A 19656-nucleotide genomic window follows, 5' to 3' on the forward strand; every position below is an offset into this window, starting at 1 on the left:
AACATCTTCCAAAAAAAAAAAAAAAACTCAACAGAAAAAAATGTTTGCTGGTCACTCATTTCTGTATTATGGTGGTGAATGTGTGAGGTGAGCTACAGTGTGAACATATCAAAATGAATCTCCTGAGAAGAATGCTTTCATGTTCACCAAATGGTCTGTGTTACCCTTATTTTCTTAAGTGTTATGTGCATTTACTCTTTCTCTTTTTTAAAAAAATTAAGTTATTTATTTATTTATTTTTGGCTGTGTTGGGTGTTCGTTGCTGCACACGGGCTTTTCTCTAGTTGCAGTGGAGCAGGCTTCTCATTGCGGTGGCTTCTCTTTTTGTGGAGCACGGGCTCTAGGCACACGGGCTTCAGTAGTTGTGGCATGAGGCCTCAGTAGTTGTGGTGCATGGGCTTAGTTGCTCCGCGGCATGTGGGATCTTCCTGGACCAGGGCTCGAACCCATGTCCCCTGCATTGGCAGGCGGATTCTTAACCACTGCGCCACCAGGGAAGTCCTGCATTTACTCTTAATATGATTTCTGATAATTTTACTATTTTACACTCAACATTAAAGTTCCTTATCTTGTTTTTTATGATTTAATTTTAGTATATTCTTAAAAAACGAATGATCCATATAAATTTATTTCTTAACCTTTCTATGGATGAGCCATTATAATTTCCAGTCTGCCTTAGTTTATAAAATCTGACTGTAAGAGTTGCTTTTTTAAAATCCCCTGATCATAAAAATGTGTTTTCATTGACTTTTTGAGGATACATGAATTGTGACTGTAACTTGTAATTCTGATGTATTCAGATTTATCAGTCTTTTCCTTGGCAGTTTGTACTTGTGACTTGCCCCTACTGTGAGGTCATAAATATGGTCTCCAGTGTTTTCTGTCTTTTCTTATTTCTCACTCATTTCATATATATAATTTTTTTTCTTGAATGTTCAACCTACAAATGGAAACTTCTCATTGGGTTTTTAAATAGGCATGTGGAAGTCCAGGTGTTTGGTGACCACCATGGCAATGCTGTGTACTTGTTTGAAAGAGACTGTAGTGTACAGAGGAGACATCAGAAGATCATTGAGGAGGCCCCAGGGGTAAGGATCTTGTAAAGAAATTTGTCAACTTCTGTATATTGTAAATCTCAGTCACTGACTTTTGGGTCAGAAATCTGTGAAGCTAGTATTCCCCCAAAGTCCTGCTGAACAACCATTCCCCAGCAGTAATACAGCCTCCTGCAGTGTTGGGGATGAGGAAGGGTTGATATTCTGGGGCTGCCATACTGAGGGCGCACTAAGACCATGATCCTTCTGGGTGGTATCTGGGAAAATCTGCTCTGATCCAAGTAGTATCTGACTTACAGTGAACAGCTACCATTTCCATGCAGATTTTAAATTGTAATTAACTAGTGTGTTTGAGGAATGGAATGGTCTTGTTCATTGAATGTATTTTTTATGAAGAACATTCTTTTAACTGGTGTTTCAGATGTTCTTAAAATATATTAGTCATCTTCCCAACTTGAAGGTTATGTTGTATAGAGGAGAGATTTGGATTTGCTCTTATTTGGCCACTTTTGCCCCCTTATAATTGTTTACATCTGAGTCTACCTCTTGATTGACTCAGGTCATCACCCAGGTCAAGGCCTACTCCTAGGATTACCTATTTTCAGATTCACATTTCTTTGGAATCTGCTACTGCCGTAGGCCTCTCGTCCAAAGTTATATGCATGTTTTTTTCAATATGTATTTCTAAAAGGTCAGAGATCTAAGGTTTCTGATTAATCAGTTAGTTATTCTCATACTGTATTCAAAATTCAATTTCTGTTGCAGAGTACATTATACCATCTGAAGTAAATGTCAACAATAATTTCAATAAAGCCTTATTTTCAAGCAGTGACTGCTTAAATAAAAATCTGTAGAGAGCTATTTAACAGTGTTAAAAGGCTTTGCCTACTTATTGATAAACATTTTATGAACTTTTTTTTTTGGCCGCGCCATGCACGGCACGCAGGATCTTATTTCCCTGCGCCCCCTGCAATGGAAGTGCGAAATCTTAACCACTGGACCGCCAGGGAAGTCCCTGAACCTTTCTTATTAACTTGTAATATCAACATTTACCATTATTCCAAGATAATTATTGGGCATATGACCCAGATTGCTTTATCATCTTGAAACAAATAGAGATTCAAAGTTTTTTTATTGATATATGTAATTTTAAGTGGACACATGATCACGAGAGTTATTTTGGGGAATTCTGTGGCAGTCCAGTGGTTAGGACTAAGTGCTTTCACTGTTGTGGGCCTGGGTTCCATCCCTGGTTGGGGATCTAAGATCCTGCAAGCCGCACAGCACGGCCAAAAAAAAAAAGAAAAGATAGTTATTTTGTAGGTACAAGGGACAGAGATATGTCATTATGCTAAGTAATATCTGCAATTCATAGAAATTACTAACAGAATCATTAAACTTTGGTATAGTTGAACTGTGGTATAAGACAGTATTTCATGCTGAAATGTACAACGTTAGATATTTATCCTTATCTCTTTAATGCAATATTTGATACATAGAAATGTACTATTGAATCTTAATGGAAACTTCGAGTAGAACAAAGTACTAATGGAAATTTATTTCAAATATTTTTTCATAGCCTGGTATTAAACCTGAAGTAAGAAAAAAGCTCGGAGAAGCTGCGGTCAGAGCTGCTAAAGCTGTAAATTATGTTGGCGCAGGTACGTCACGACTGGCTTCTAACAGAGGAGGAGGAAAATTCATTTGTGTTTTGAAAGACAAACGAGACATACAGCTCTGAAATCATAGGCTTTCAAACTTTTTTGACTATATCCACATTAAGAAGTACATTTTACGTTGAGAACCAGGATGTAAATGTGCTTATGTTTGTATACATGTATATCGGGGGAAAAACGTCACTAAACAGTACTTAGCCTAATTCTGTATAATGCTTTTGATATTTTCTATCCTATTTTGAAATAAAATCGCTAAAATGATTTTTTTGCGTTTTTCGAAATTAGTAAACTTAAATGTTTTAGAGCAGTTTTAGGTTCACAGCACAATTGAGCAGCAAGTTCAAAGAGTTCCCACACCCCGCGTCCCCCTGCAACATAGCCTCCCCCACTGTCGACATCCTGCACCAGAGCAGTGCTTTTGTTACAACTGATGAACCTACATGGACACATCATTATCACCCAGAGTCCATAGTTTACATTAGGGTTCGCTCTTGATGTTGTACATTCTGTGAGTTTGAAGAAATATATAATGACACGTGTCCAACATGTAAACACCATTGTAATATCTTACAGAATAGTCTCAGTGCCCTAATTATGCTCTTCATTCCTCCCTGCCTCCAACCCCTGACAACCACTGATCTTTTTATTGCTTCTATAGTTTTGTCTTTTCTAAAATGTTACATAGTTGGAATCATACAGTATGTAGTCTTTTCAGGATGGCTTCTTTCACTTAGTAATATGTATTTAAGTTTCCTCCATATCTTTTCATGGCTTGATAGCTCATTTCTGTTTAGTGTTGAATAATATTCCATTGTCTGGATGTACCACAGTTTACTTATCTTCTGACCTACTGAAGGACATCCAAGTTTGGTAATTATAAATAAAGCTACTATAAACATCTGTGTACAGGGTTTTGTGTAGACACAGCTTCAATTCATTTGGGTAAATACCAAGAAGTATGATTGCTGGATTACATGGTAAGAGTATGTTTGGTTTTGTAAGAAGCTGCCAAAGTGTTCCAAAGTGGCTGTACCATTTTGCATTTCCATCAGCAGAGTATGAGAGTTCCTGTTGCTCCACATCCTCACCAGCATTTGGTGTTGTCAGTGTTCCAGATTATGGCTATTCTAATACGTGTGTAGTGGTATCTCAGTGTTTTAATTTGCATTTTTCTGATAACATATGATATGGAGCATCTTCTCATATGCTTACTTGCCATCTGTATGTCTTTGGTGAGGTGTCTCTTCAGGTCTTTGCCCATATTTTTTATTTATTTATTTATTTATTTATTTATTTTTGGCTGTGTTGGGTCTTCGTTTCTGTGCGAGGGCTTTCTCTAGTTGCAGCGAGCGGGGGCCCCTCTTCATCGTGGTGCGCGGGCCTCTCACTGTCGCGGCCTCTCTTGTTGCAGAGCACAGGCTCCAGACGCGCAGACTCAGTAGTTGTGGCTCACGGGCCTAGTTGCTCCGCGGCATGTGGGATCTTCCCAGACCGGGGCTCAAACCCGTGTCCCTTGCATTGGCAGGCAGATTCTCAACCACTGCGCCACCAGGGAGACCTGCCCATTTTTTAATTGGGTTGTTTGCTTTCTTATTTTCGAGCTTTAAGGGTTCTTTATATATTAGATAACAGTCCTTCATCAGATGTACCTTTTGCAAATATTTTCTCTCAGTCTGTGGCTAGTTTTTGCATTCTGTTGACATTGTCTTTCGCCAAGCAGAAGTTTTTAATTTTAGTGAAGTCCAGTTTCTCAATTATTTTTTTCATGGATCATGCCTTTGCTGTTGTATCTAAAAGGACATCACCATGCTCAAGGTCAACTAGGTTTTTTCCTGTGTCGTCTTCTAGGAGTTTTATGGTTTTGTGTTTTACATTTAGGTCTTTGAACCATTTTGAGTTAATTTTTGTAAGGTCTGTGTTGAGATTCTTTTTTTTTTTTTTTTTTTTTTTTTGCATGTAGTTGCCCAGTTGTTCCAGCACCGTTTCTTGAAAAGACTGTTTTTTCTCCATTGTATTGCCTTTGCTCCTTTGTCAAAGGTCAGTTGTCTATATTTATGTGGGTCTATTTCTGGACTCTCTATTCTGTTCCACTGATCTGTTTGTTCTCTCACTGGTACTTCACTGTTTTGATTACTGTAGCTTTATAGTAAGTCTTGAATTCAGATAGTGTCAGTCTTCCCATTTTGTCATTTTGTCAGACTGAGTTGGTTATTCGGGTCTCTTGCCTCTCCGTATAACCGTTAGAATCAGTTTTCTGATATCCACAAAATAACTTGCTGGGATTTTGATTGGGGTTGCATTGACTCTATATAACAAGTTGGGAAGAACTGACGTCTTGACAATGTTGAGTCTTCCTACCCATGAACATGGACTATTTCTCCATTTATTTAATTCTTCTTTGACTTCTTTTACCAGAATTTTATAGTTTCCTCATGTAGATCTTATACATATTCTGTTAGATTTATACCTATTTCATGGGGGAGCGTGCTAATGTAAATAGTATTGTGTTTTTAATTTCAAATTCAACTTGTTTGCTGGTATGTCGGAAAACAATTGACTTTTGTATATTAACCTTGTATCCTACAACTATGATATGGTCACTTATTAGTTCCAGGAGGTTTTTTTGTCAACTTTTTTGAAGTTTTTATAAAGATGATCAAGTCATCTGTGAACAGTCAGTTTTATTTCTTCTTTCCCAATCTATATACCATTTATTTCCTTTTCTTGTCTTACTGTATTAGATAGGACTTCTGGTATGATATTGAAAAGGAGTGGTGAGAGTGGACATCCTTGCCTTATTTCTGATCTTAGGGGGAAGGCTTCTAGTTTCTCACCATTAAGTATGATGGTAGCTGTAGGTTTTTGTAAATCTTCTTTATCAAATTGAGGAAGTTCCCCTCTGTTCCTAGTTTGTTGAGAGTTTTTATTATAATTGGGTACTAGATTTCATCAAATGCTTTTTCTGCATTTATTGATATGATCACATGGTTTTTCTTTAGCCTATTGATGTGATAGATTACATTAATTGATTTTCTAATGTTGAACCAGCCTTGCATACCTGGGATAAATCCTACCTGGTCATGGTGGGATTTTTATACATTGTTGGATTTGATTTGCATCTTTGGTTTTGGTATTAAGGTAATGCTGGCCTCATAGAATGAGTTAGGAAAAACTCTGTGTTCTGGAAGAGATTGTAGAAAATGGGTATAAATTCTGCCTTCAGTGTTTGGTGGAATTTACCAGTGAACCAATCTGGGCCTGCTGCTTTCTGTTTTGAAGGTTATTAATGATTTATCAATCTCTTTAATAGATATAGCCCTATTTAAACTGTCTATTTTTTGCTTGTGTGAGTTTTGGCAGATTGTGTCTTTCAAGGAATTGGCCCATTTCATCTAGGTTATTAAATTTGTGAGCATAATGTTGTTAATAATATTCCTTTATTATCCTTTTAATGTTCATAAGTTCTGTAGTGATGTTCCTTCCTTCATGTCTGATATTAGTAATTTCTATCCTCTTTTTTTCTTAGATAGCCTGTCTAGAGGCTTATCACTTTTATTGATCTTTTCAAAGAACCAACTTTTGGTTTTGTTGACTTTTTTTTCTATTTTCTGTCTTCAGTTTCATGAATTTCTACTCTATTATTTATTTTCTTCTGTTTACCTTGGAATTAATTTGCTTTTCCTTTTTTGGTTTCCTAAAATAGAAGCTTAGATTAATTTTAGATCTTTCTTCTCTTCAAATATATGGATTCAATGCTATACTTTGCCATCTAAGTACTGCTTTCTATGCATCTCACAAATTTTGAAAAGTTGTATCCTCATTTTCATCTAGTTTAAACAATTTTTAGATTTCTTTTGAGATTTCTTCTTTGACACGTGTTATGTAGTAGTGTGTTGTTTAATCTGCAAGTATTTGGGGATTTTTTCCAGCTATCTTTCTGATTTCTAGTTCAATTTGTTGATTTTTAGTTTAATTGTGGTCTGAGAGCAGACATTATATGTTATCTATTCTTTTAAATTTGTTAAGGTCTTTTTTTATGGCCCTGAATGTGTTCTGTCATGGTGATTGTTCCATGCAAGTATGACAATATGTAATCTGCTGTTGTTGGATGAATTAGTCTATAGATGTCAATTATTCCATTTTATTGACTGTGCTATTGAGTTCATCTATGTCCTTACTAATATTCTGCCTGCTGGGTTTATCCATTTCTAATAGAGGGGTATTAAAGTCTCCAATTGATTAGTGGATTCATCTATTTATTCTTGCAGTTCTTAGTTTTTACCTGATGTATTTTGACACCGTGTTTTCAGATGCGTAAACATTAAGTATTGTTACATCTTGGATTATTGACCCTATTTCATTTCCTTCTCTATGAAGAACTTCTTTTAACATTTCTTGCAGGGCAAGTCTACTGCCAATAAATTCTCTCAATTTTTGTTTATCTAAGATAGTCTTTATTTCTCCTTCACTTTGGAAGGATAACTTAACAAGATACAGAATTATAGGTTGATGATTTTTTTTGTATACTTGGCTGACTTTCTTGATAGATTTTTGAAATTTATTTATTTATTCACTCTATTTATTTATTTATTTTTGGCTGTGTTGGGTCTTCGTTGCTGCACATGGGCTTTCTCTAGTTGTGGCGAGCAAGGGCTACTCTTCGTTGCGGTGCGCGGGCTTCTCGTTGTGGTGGCTTCTCGTTGCGGAGCACGGGCTCTAAGCACGCAGGGTTCAGTAGTTGTGGCTTGCTGGCTCTAGAGCGCAGGCTCAGTAGTTGTGGCGCATGGGCTTAGTTGCTCTGCAGCATGTGGGATCTTCCCGGACCAGGGCTCGAACCCGTGTACCCTGCATTGGCAGGCGGATTCTTCCGTTGCGGAGCACAGGCTCCGGATACGCAGGCTCAGCGGCCATGGCTCATGGGCCCAGCCGCTCCGTGGCATGTGGGATCTTCCCAGACTGGGGCACGAACCCGTGTCCCTGCATCGGCAGGTGGACTCTCAACCACTGCGCCACCAGGGGAGCCCGGCAGGCGGATTCTTAACCACTGTGCCACCAGGGAAGCCCTTGATGGTTTTTTTAGACAACACTTTAAATAGTTCACTCTGCTGTCCTTGGTTGCATGGTTTCTGAGGAGAAGTCAGATGTAATTCTTATCTTTTCTCCTTTATAAATAAAGTGTGTTTTTTTTCCTTGTGTTCTTTCAGGATTTTTGATTTTCTGTACTTTGAAAATGATATTATAGGTATAGATTGCCTAAGTATAGTTTTTCTGGCATTTATCCTGCTTTGTGTTCTCTGACCTCCCTGGATCAGTGATTCAGTGTCCAACATTAATTTTTAGTCATTATTGCTTCAGGTACTGCTTTTGTTCCTTTCTTTACTTATCTAATGGTATTCCCATTATGCATATGTTACACCTTTTCTAGTTCTCCACAGTTCTTGGATATTCTGTGCTGGTTTTTTTCAGTCTTTTTTCTCTTTGATTTTAATTTTGGAAGTTTCTGTTGTCATATCCTCAAGCTCAGAGATTCTTTCCTTGGCTGTGTGCAATCTACTGATAAGTCCATCAAAGGCATTCTTCATTTCTCTTATGGTATGTTTGATCTGTAGAATCTTTTTTTTCTTTCTTAAAATTTCCACGTCTGGGCTTCCCTGGTGGCGCAGTGGTTGAGAGTCCACCTGCCGATGCAGGGGACACGGGTTCGTACCCCGGTCCGGGAAGATCCCACATGCTGCGGAGCGGCTGGGCCCGTGAACCATGGCCGCTAAGCCTGCGCGTCCGGAGCCTGTGCTCCGCAATGGGAGAGGCCACGACAGTGAGAGGCCTGCGGACCGAAAAAAAAAAAAAAAAAAAATTTCCATGTCTACTTATATTTAACTGTTCTTACATGTTGTGTACTTTTTCCATTAAAACCCTTAACATATTAATTAAAGGGTTTTTAAATTATTGCTCTGATAATTCTATCAGATAATTATGATAATTATAATTCTATCATATCTGAGTCTGGTTATGATGCTTTTTCAGTCTCTCTAAACTGTGTTTTTTGCCTCTTAGGATGCCGTGTAATTTGTTCTTGATAGCCAGACGTTGATGTACCAGGTAAAAGGAACTGTGGTAAATAGGTCTTTAGTAGTGTAGTGGTTAGGTACAGGGAAGGTGAAATGTTCTATAGACCTGTGATTTAGTCTGTCTTTTGGTGAGCTTGCGCTCTGAACTGTGAACTTCATCAGTGTTTTTCAGTTTTTTTTTGTTTATTTGTTTTTTATTTATTCCCTTATGTGGGACAGAATGGCTGGAGTTGTGTATTTCCCTTCCCTCAATTACATTAATTAGGCCCTGATAAAATCCCAATAGTTTAGGCTGTAATAAAATAGTTTCTCTTAAGGATAGATCTTGTTCAGAAGAACAGAACTCTGGCATACTTCATATGGTTCGTTTTCCCCTCCCACTGCTGGGAACTCAAGGGGTTTTTTCTCCAATGTTCACTGTGAGGACCTGGTAGAGCTTCTGGAGGTAAAACTTATAAAAGTGTTCGGAGCTCCCTATAACTTGGTCCCCCCTGGAGTTTTTAACTCTTGGAACTGTCCACACTGAGCCTCCAGCAATTTGTCAATTACAGTCCAGGTTTTCCTTCTCCAGTATGTGTTCCCACAGAGGTTTTTGCTCATGGGTTTCTGTTCCAATAAGTTGTGAATCTCTGTTTTCACCTTTCTGTCTCTCTAATTTGGGGGGCAGCGGCTTGCCTTTTAACCTTATGTCTGTGATGCATCTAAGAAGAGTTGTTGATTTTTCATCTTATTCAGCATTTTCTTGTTGTCAGAATGGAATGGCAACTTCTAAGTTCCTTCCATGCTGGGCAAGAAACTGGAAGTCTTCACTAAATTTTTACAATCCACTAATAGGTTGTGATCCACAGTTTGAAAAGCAAGTTTTAAATTATATGGAATTAGCCTTAGGCTAAGTGAAAAAAATTCAAACACAAAAGACTGTATACTATATGATTTCATTTATGTGACATTCTAGAAAAAAACTGTGATAGAAAGCAGACCAGTGATTGACTGGAGCTGGGGCCTGGGGAAGGGACTGACTGCAAAGGGAACAAGGGAATGTTTTGGATGATGGAAGTATGTTGTATTTTCATTGTGGTGGGGGTTATATGGCTGTATTCAATTGCTGAAACTCAGCACACAATATTTAAAATAGATAAATTTTACTGTCTGGAATTATACCTTAATAAAGTTGGGGGAAGTGTAGTACTTAATAGAATGTCACTAGATAAGACATTAACATAGTGTTTAGTTACTAAGTAATCTCCCAGTGGGTCACTAGAAAAAGGACTTTTAAAGACACTTCCAAAGCGCACAGTCAGGAGAAAAAAATGTTGTGTTTTCCTCCACAGAGTTAGAGTGAGATGGGATGTCACAGTGAGGTTTCCAGGGATCTTGGTACACAGAAGCAGTAACAACACATGGTCCAACCATGTTCTAACTGCTACAACAGTTGAGACTGATTCATAACCTGGGCTTACCATTTGAAACCCCAAATATACTTTTCTATTGTTAAATTTCATGTGGCTCCATATTTTTGATTGAGAATCATTTGCTGCTGCAAAATGTGAGATGTTTTCTTCATGAAATGCAAAATGTTTACCATTGAATGAAGGCAGCTGTAAAACTTGATATAATCTATCAAGAAAGATTTTGATTCCTACTGATTATATACTGTTGAAATGTGACCCAATGTATTTTGTATTTAGGAACCGTGGAGTTTATTATGGACTCAAAGCACAATTTCTACTTCATGGAGATGAATACAAGGCTGCAAGTGGAACATCCTGTTACTGAGATGATCACAGGAACTGACTTGGTGGAATGGCAGCTTAGGGTGGGAGTATTTTTTCTATTAAAAATCAGTGTCGAGGGGCTTCCCTGGTGGCGCAGTGGTTGAGAGTCCGCCTGCCGATGCAGGGGACATGGGTTCGTGCCCTGGTCCGGGAAGATCCCACATGCCGCAGAGCGGCTGGGCCCGTGAGCCATGGCCGCTGAGCCTGCGTGTCCGGAGCCTGTGGTCCGCAACGGGAGAGGCCGCGACAGTGAGAAGTCTGTGTACCGCAAAAAAAAAAAAAAAAAAAAAATCAGTGTCGAGAATACATTCCCTTCTTAAAACCTCTTAAAAGGAGGCATTGCTTTGGACAAGGGTTCAATTCTTAGTGGTTGTCATGAGGATAGGAACATGGGAGGTTAAAGGTGGCATTACATTTGATGCACTTTATGGACTCAGATTCCTAATCTGTCACTTACCATCTTCCCCCCTTAGACATGGGGCAGCCAGCAGGCGAACTGCTGTCACTGAGGCTTGCTTGTGACCACACTGTCTCAACACAAAGCCTTGTGCCCTGAGACCACATCATTCAGGTCCAGGCCATCATGAGATTTTAGAGGCAGGACAGATGCTAGCCAAGGTGAAATAAGCTAAGGAAAAGATGGGAATGAAGAGCCAAGGGAAGGGTCTAGATTAACAGAGGGGTCCACGTGCAAGTGCGGACAGACTGTTGATGGCCCATGAAGGGATAAATGTAGCCATTCAGAGTAAACGTTTAGAAAATTTTAAAGCACTTTTAACATTTCTGTGACACATCTACTGAATTTTACTGAAATCTTAAGTCTACAGCTGTTCTTCACTGGCCTGAATCTGAGTTCTACAAGCTTATTCCTTCAAATATTAATGATAATAACTTAGTCTGTTTTGTTCTCTTTATTGAAAACAGTAGATTTTTACAACCTGTTGTTTAATATAAAAAATGTTTTTAAGTAGTATGAATATTCTTGATCTCTGTAGGATTCTTCGTTCTTTATATATCCTGAAACGAAATTATTTTTTCCACGTTGTGATGCTAAAGTCGTGATTATTTTGATAATTTTGTCTTTGCAGAACTTCTGTGGACAATAATATAACGTTCCTTTTGCTGGTTCATTGGGGATGATTGGTGGTTTTAATTAAGCCATAAGATTCTTCTGGGCCTTCTGGGCATTGGGAGCTAATGAAAACCAGGCACATCAGGCTAGTAAGTGTTAGTAAGTGTCAGGAAAACTGTAGCGGGTTTAGAAACTTTTGGAAAGAGTGCTTATGTTTCCAGAATTCAAGGAAAAGAATATTTTTTTCTGAAGCGGTAACCACGAGAGTCCAGAATTTTGAAATCATGAAGGATGAAGGGTTTCCAAGGATTAAAGAGGAGAAAGCTTTTGGACATTAGGGGGACGAGCAGACATTTATTTCTGCAAGTCAAGAAACTGTAAGAGCTTTAGAAAGAAAAATAGGGTTTTATCATCTGGGGAGGGTTTCTAGAACTTAGGGATGCCATTGGACCCTGTTTACAGTGTTCAAGGTACTTTGGAGTCTGGCTTCCAAACAGAGGTAAAACAAGGGGCCTCTCCATGTGGTGAGGCAAGAGTTCAAGCTCCAGGACCTGTCTCTGGAGTCACCAGCTTCCTAGAGCAAGGGTGCAATGATGTGAGCACCCAGGCTGCAGGTTCAGATGGTTAGTGGTTTCAGGAGAGGCTGGTGAAATATCCAAGGTCCAGGGCTTCCAAAGAGTCAATGTCTAAGCCCCAGAGAACTCAGATGGTACCATTTTCTAAGTACCCAGAGGCATGGTTGGGTCAGTCTCTTCTGGGCCCATATAGAAACCAACTTCAGAGGAAAACAGATAGGCAAAGATAGCCAGGTTGAAATTGCGCTATATAGTCAGCAATAAGATCACATCTTAGAATACGGACATATGGTCATTCTTTTCCTTTTTATACTAAAACAAATAGAATTCTATTTTTTTTTGAAATAGAATTCTTTATCAGAACATTAAAGAGTATTTTATTATAAAGGATAAGAATGAAATGATAATAGCTAACACTTACATAGTGCTTACTTTATGCCAGGCATTTTTCTCTGAAGCATTAAGAGGTTACAGAAACTTACCCAGAATATGAGTATGCCCAGAACAGAATAAGTATAGAGACAGAATTTGAACCCAGGCAATACGGCAGCAGAGTCTTTGGTTCCAAACACCATGGCATAAAGCCATTCAATTTAGTCCATTTTCCTTTCATTTTCACTGTTGTGGTTCCTGATTTTTCTTATCTACAGATCTAAAGAGATGAGACCTTTGCTTGTTTTACACTTACCTGTCTAGTTCAGTGTGCTGCTCAGTAAGAGTTTTTCCCTGTATCTTTTGCCATCTCAGTTTGTCATTTTCTCATCTTGGAGGAAAACTTAAGGGAAGAGAGAAGAGAGTGACAGTGTGCCCTCCAATAGCCTTTTCCAAGTTATATTAGTTGAAGAGAGATTTGTTGTATTAGTATATAAGAGCCAAAATAATAATAATATCAGTAGTGGTAAACAATGCTGATCATCCTGTTTATAATCTGGTATCTTGCAATAAACATAACAAAATTTTAAGAACATCATGTTCCTCTGTTTTGCTTGATCACTTGGTGATGAAGATGACAAAGATGACTAATGCCACGCTTTAGGCATAGCTGTGAAAATAGTCCTAAACACCAACTAATAATTTACTATAAAAAAGCTTGATTTGGTAACTGAGTGCTAATGTTTTAAATGAAAACTGAGAATATCTTGCCAGTAAGAAATTTCAGTTTTCATTATATTGAAAAAGCACTGATACTTATATTTGTGATTTAGTCATTGGTTTGCCTGTTTTCTCTATTTAAAAATTCTAGAAACCCATTGTAATAAGTACAGTATTTTCAAGCTGCATCTGTTTTTTAATCTACTTTTGCTTTTGCCCAATACTTGAGTAAGTGGATAAAATAAGAGTTTTTATTTGGCTTCATTATAAAGTCCTGATGTACATTTTACGTAGAAAAGGATAAGACCGTCGACTAAGTCTCATAGCTGCTAGAAGGTGGATATTCATAAGAAGCACATACTCTTCTTTTACCAGATTGCAGCAGGAGAGAAGATTCCTTTGAGCCAGGAAGAGATAACTCTGCGAGGCCATGCCTTTGAAGCTAGAATATATGCAGAAGATCCTAACAATAACTTCATGCCAGGGGCTGGACCATTAGTGCATCTCTCCACCCCTCAAGCAGACCTTGCCACTAGGATTGAAACTGGAGTACGGCAAGGTAAAGTGAAATAAAGCAAAAAGTCTCAGTGTTTAAAAGTTGTTAGTACATTATTGGTTTTGTATGGGGTCTTTTCCCTATGTCTTGTGGATATATCTAGTGTGCTTTAAAAATAAAGGATTTAATTGATTTCTCTGTAATCTTTACTTTTCCTTCTGGAATAGTCATTTTTAAAGAATAACTAGTATTTTTAAGCAGTACTACTCTCTTTTTTGAAATGCAGCAGCACTTAGTGAAGCCTAAGCAACAAATATTTTGTGGGTACTGTTTTATATTTTTTACTTTGCCTAGTTCCACATATAATTTAAGGTGACTGATAACTGCTATGTCCAAGGCACTCTGCCTTCAAGGTACTGAAAGTCAAGCTGAAAAATTAATAAATAAATTTAGTGCGAGCTAAACAGTAATAAATAAAAGAAAGAAAAGAAAAAAAATGACAGTGCAAGAACTATCACGATTCACATATGACTAATAACGATGGTCATAACAGTTATTTAGTACTTACTATGTACAGGCACTGTTCTAGGTGATTTTTCTACCTGGGCTCCTTTAACTATGAGAACTACCCTATGAATAGATGTTATTATCACTCCCATTTTCCAGATGAGGAAGCCAGGGCACAGAGAAGTGACTTGTCCAAGGTCACCCTTGGAGCCAAGATTCAGACCCAGTCATTCTGGCTCTAGGTTTTATGCTCTGAGCCACCACTGTCTACTGCCACCTTAACTTTAGTTGCCAGAGAAGTTATACAGATGGTGAGTGATAAAATACAGCAATTCTCGGAATAACAGGTTATGTTAGGCTGGTGTAATCAGGACACGCTTCTAAGGGGAAGTCTGGAGTGGATTTGAGTAGGCAGATTTAACAGCATACAGAAAGGTAAAGAAAAGAGGATTTAACTAAAGATGTGTTTGAAGAACTGTGAGAAAATATGTGGCTGGAGAAAAGGGTTCAGGACAGTGAGTAGTTGGAGATATGGCTGGAGATACAGAATGAAAGCAAATTGTATAGGGTCTGGAAAGCCAAAATGAATGAGGACTTCTTAATGATAAACTGGCAGCATTTTGAGAGTTCTGGCTAACCCACAGCAAGATGTGGTAGTCAGTAAATTTTTTCATATCAGCGGCACATCATAGAGAGAAGAGGGAAATTGCAATAGAAAAAAGGAATCTGTGAGGCAAGCAAAGCTTGCAATATACTTTAATAAAGGTGCTCAAAGGATAACAGAGATATAATTCTAAAACAGACTCCCAGATTCACATCCTGGCACTGAGGAGGATAATCTAGTCTAGGAAGATTTCCCCAACCCTCCTCTTTTGTGTTCCCTGAGTCCCTCGTGTATTCCTTGGGCATTGCCCTTTTATATTATCTTATGATGATCTTTTACTCATTGTCTAGCTTCTCCATTAGACTATAAGAGTCTTAAGAGAGGGACTGTGTCTTCTATGTTATAATCGCAGGACTTTGCTCAACCCTAGACCTAGAAGGTGTTCAATATGTGTTGGTAGGTGGGTGGGTGGATGGATGGGTGGATAGGAAGTGTGATCTAACCCCTTGATTCTACAGATGAAGACTCTGGGGTTCAGAGGGGTCCAGTGGCCTGTCAAAACCGCAGAAAGGTCCTAGAACAGTATTCTGTGTAATACACCACATCCTTTTGTCTTGAACCATTCTAACCAGTGAGATGTGCATGGTTCACATCCTTGTTCTCTGAGACTCTGGTCACAGTAATGACAGCTGCTGTTTGTTTATCAGCTCTGCCAGGTATGGCATTTGACACTTGATTGTCAATCCTCCCAACAAGCATATAGGATAGAGGAATTATTGTCCTTTTTTTCTGATGAGGAAACTGAGGGGGTGGAGGGAAGGAAATGCCAAAGACAGAAGTGATTGTGATATGATAGGTAGAGGGAGTTTGTACTGACTTCCCAAAATGAGAAGGGAAAAGAAGGTTCAGACGAAGATAAGATGAGGAAAACCAGCCTGTGTGTCATTGAATGACTATCTGGGGCGTGGTGCTCTTGGATGGCCACACCCTCCTTAACAGCTTCTGTTTTTAAACCCCCGTGAGCCTCAGTTCCTAATGAATAAAATGGTGATAAGGATATCTGTGGTGCAGGAGTTTGTGAGGATTAAGTGTGAAATGTACGTAAAGCCCCAGGAGAATGTCTTACTTATCATATTTTCTCTCTTTAACTTTGGTTACTGTGGTTTTTCAATTTCAGGAGATGAAGTTTCAGTGCATTATGACCCCATGATTGCAAAGCTGGTTGTGTGGGCTGCAGATCGCCAGGCAGCCTTGACGAAACTGCAGTACAGCCTTCGACAGTACAGTGTGAGTGACCTGGGGCTGTGTCAGTGGCCCTGTTGTTCTCTGCATCTCTACAGCCAAGCTTGGTCAACTTTGTCCTTGTCAACTTATTTCCTCCAATTACCCATATGTCACTAACAGAATAATTTCACATGGGAGAATTTCCCATGGGTCAGAATAGAGTTTGAGGACTTCTTAATTTCAGCTAGAAAAGAAAGATTGCAAGACTAAAACTATTAGCATCAGTGTTAACCTCAGTATGAAATTTCTATTCATCCTGTAGATGAGGCCACGACACGCGTGTGGCCTATAGTCTGGTGTTATTTTCTGTGAAGGAAGATAATTATGTTCAGCCTTATCCATTTAAAAGAGTTTGTTGCTTTTCTGTAGCCATTCATTTCCTTGGTGCAGTAAGTCACGTACCACATTGATTTAGCTTCATAGAAGGACTTCTTATTAACCCATGATATTCAAATTATTATATATCGTGAATTTGATCAAACTTCCTTTTTCTGTGGCTCCACCCACACTGGCCTCTTTGCTACTCCTTAGACACCCCAGCATGGAGCCATGTGTTCCCGTTCTCCCTTCCAGAATATTCTTCCCCCACATGACTGCCTCCTCACCATCCTGAGCCCTGCTCACTGTGACCCTCAGAGTCCTCCAGGCCACCCCACAGAACCCTTTGCGTTCTCTCTTCCTTTAGCCAGCCTTCTTTTTCTTCATATCACCTGCCATTATATTAGATATTTGTTTATAGATATTGCTGTCATGTGTCCCTTGAATGTGGAGGCAAGGACTGTGTTTTGTTCCTCACTGTGTTTTGTTCCTCACTGCGTCCACAGTATCCAGGTCAGGGCCTGGCACCTAAAAGGCACTCAGTAAATGGCTATAAAATAAATGAATGAATGGGTGAATGAGTGAATGAATGAATGAACCCAAGGCTCAGATAGCAGTTTTGCCTGGGATCGTATTTATTGGGTGGATTGGGGTTAATTTTATACCTTTTTAAATTTTTATATCAATGTGTCAAAGTTGGATTTTAGTGTTGGAAGGAAGCTTTTTTCAGGTCGTATGATCCTACCCATCCCCAGTGCAGCAATCTTACTCAGTGGTTTTCCTATTTCGTGGGTGTGTTCTGAGCGGCAAGTCTTCGATATCTTGCAAGTAAATCTCACTTAAGTTTCTTAACGTTTACTTGCTTTCCTAATCTGAGTCAATTAAACATCTCCACACTACCTACCCAACACCATTTCCTACATTGTCTTTATCATAGTAAATTACATAGTGTTGTGTGCGGATGTATAGTGATGGTGAAGTGGGTTTTTTCGTTTTATTTTGTTCTTTCTGAGGGTTATTCATAGTAGAAAATACTTAGTAGAAAGAGCAGATGCCATAGAAATGTTTTTCTGAATATGTTGTTTTCCCCACTCACTGGGGACATCGGCTTTTTTTTCCCCCTTAGATTGTTGGGCTGAACACCAACATTGACTTCCTCCTCAAACTGTCTGGCCACCCAGAGTTTGAAGCTGGGAACGTGCACACTGATTTCATCCCTCAGCACCGCAAAGAACTGTTGCCCCATCGGAAGACCACAGCCAAAGAATTTTTATGCCAGGCAGCTCTGGGGCTCATCCTCAAGGAGAAAGCTATGACTGATGTTTTCAAAATCCAGACACAAGGTATGGAATGCTTTTCTCTTTCTTCTGCTTATCAAGATTTTATGAATAATCATTGAACATGCTTTTTTTTTTTTTTTTTTTGGCTGTGCCACACGGCTTATGGGATCTCAGTTCCCAACCAGGGATTGAACCCAGGCCACAGTAGTGAACGCCCAGAATCCTAACCACTAGGCCACCAGGGAACTCCCGCTTTTCTTTCTTTATGCCACTCCTACCTCCCTTTTCTTCTGTCAGTGATTGACACCTTCCTCTGCTAAAGTGTTTTTTAGTGTGAAGTAGAGCTCCTCACATAACATGGGTGCGCCCATCAACACCCTTTAACCCATTAAATATAACTTATCACCTAACAGCGTAATGTAAAGAAGGAATTATTTTCAAGCAAACACAAGTTCTCCCCGCATCCCATGCTGATATCCCTTCCAACTTTTTTTTTTTTAATTTATTTTTCATTTCCTTCCAACTTCTTTTATTCAACACTCCTTGTGGCCTACTTTGTTGTATCCTCTGTACCTGCAGCAACTTCCTTGGTCCTGGAGACTAAAGACAGAGCGCCAGAGATGCTCAGATTCCCTTGGGTTACCCATGATTTATTGTTGAGTTAGTTCCTCCTCTCTTTTTCTATTCTGTGATCAAATTTCTGACTAGCTAGACACCTAGGTACTTCATTGTATCATAGAATCTGGGCACGGGGTGGGGGTGGGGGGCCTATGAGAGATTCATCCTGGCTGCCACACGCGTGCATCCCTGCTTCAGCGTCCCTGCTGAGTTGTTGCCCAGCCTCCTAACACCTCAGGAAGCTGGAAATTCATAATGAAAATTCGTTAGTTAATTACAGTTTCAGTCAGTTCTCCGTTAAGAAGTTCTTCCCTCTAAATTGGCAAAATCTGAGCTCTCCCAAATTTGCTCCATAATGTTTCCTCAGGCTGTTTCTGATCTTTGGAGCAAACAGAAAAAAAAAAATTGAATCCATTTATCCCTTTATTATTATTAGGATTATTATTATAGGATCCTGTTATTGGGATCTTTAATTTCTAGATTCATTCAAGAAGGTTACATTGAAAGCTTAAAATATAAAACTATATTTGGAGATTTGTGCTGTGTCCTCATTTGGTCCTTTTACATTAAATAAATGCATCTAACTATACCCCATCTGGTATTCCTAAGCCTGGACTTAGCATTTTTAGAATGGAGTGTCCTCTTACTCTCACTTTCCTTTTTAAAATTTATAACTAGCACAGTGAGGAGTTTCAGAATAAATTGCTTCAATTTAGCTACTCTGTAGCTCCTGGATATTGTCTAACAGAGGGTGAACACACAAATGTCTGGGGCGGACCAGTAACAGAGAAGAGTAAAAGAGGCCAGGTAAAAGAAAAATAGTGAGTGGTGAGGATTTGGGTGACCTGGAATGCATTTGTCCTGTCAAAAAAGGTGACCACTGTGCAGTTTATGTAACCAGAGGATGAGAATTGAGGCTGCAAATATTCTGATTTTCAAGAGAAACTGGGATATTTTTCATATAAAATTTCCTGAGCCGTAAATGAAAGTGTCTAATTTAAATTTAAAGCAATGAGAGGGCTTCCCTGGTTGTCCAGTGGTTAAGAATCTGCCTTCCAATTCGGGGATATGGGTTCGATCCCTGGTCAGGGGATCGAACTAAGATCCCACATGCCACAGGGCAACTAAGCCCACGCACTGCAACTACTGAGCCCACGCGCCACAACTAGAGAGCCCACATACTGCAACTACAGAACCTATGCACTCTGGAGCCCACGAGCCACAACTACTGAGCCC

The 19656-nt window shown here is 39.1% G+C and overlaps 1 protein-coding gene across 2 annotated transcripts in view; it reads left to right on the forward strand.

Moving 5' to 3' along the window:
• Positions 1-19656, forward strand: part of MCCC1 (methylcrotonyl-CoA carboxylase subunit 1) — a 63883-nt gene that overhangs the window by 28818 nt on the left and 15409 nt on the right. For both annotated transcript variants that reach the window (XM_060011060.1, XM_060011061.1), the window contains 6 exons: positions 977-1088; positions 2635-2716; positions 10488-10615; positions 13689-13872; positions 16098-16207; positions 17649-17865. In XM_060011060.1, coding sequence (XP_059867043.1) covers positions 977-1088; positions 2635-2716; positions 10488-10615; positions 13689-13872; positions 16098-16207; positions 17649-17865 — 833 coding nt within the window. The remainder of the gene's footprint in view (positions 1-976; positions 1089-2634; positions 2717-10487; positions 10616-13688; positions 13873-16097; positions 16208-17648; positions 17866-19656) is intronic.

Source organism: Delphinus delphis, chromosome 4 (genome assembly GCF_949987515.2).
Source record: "Delphinus delphis chromosome 4, mDelDel1.2, whole genome shotgun sequence".
In the NCBI taxonomy this organism is placed as follows: Eukaryota; Metazoa; Chordata; class Mammalia; order Artiodactyla; family Delphinidae; genus Delphinus; species Delphinus delphis.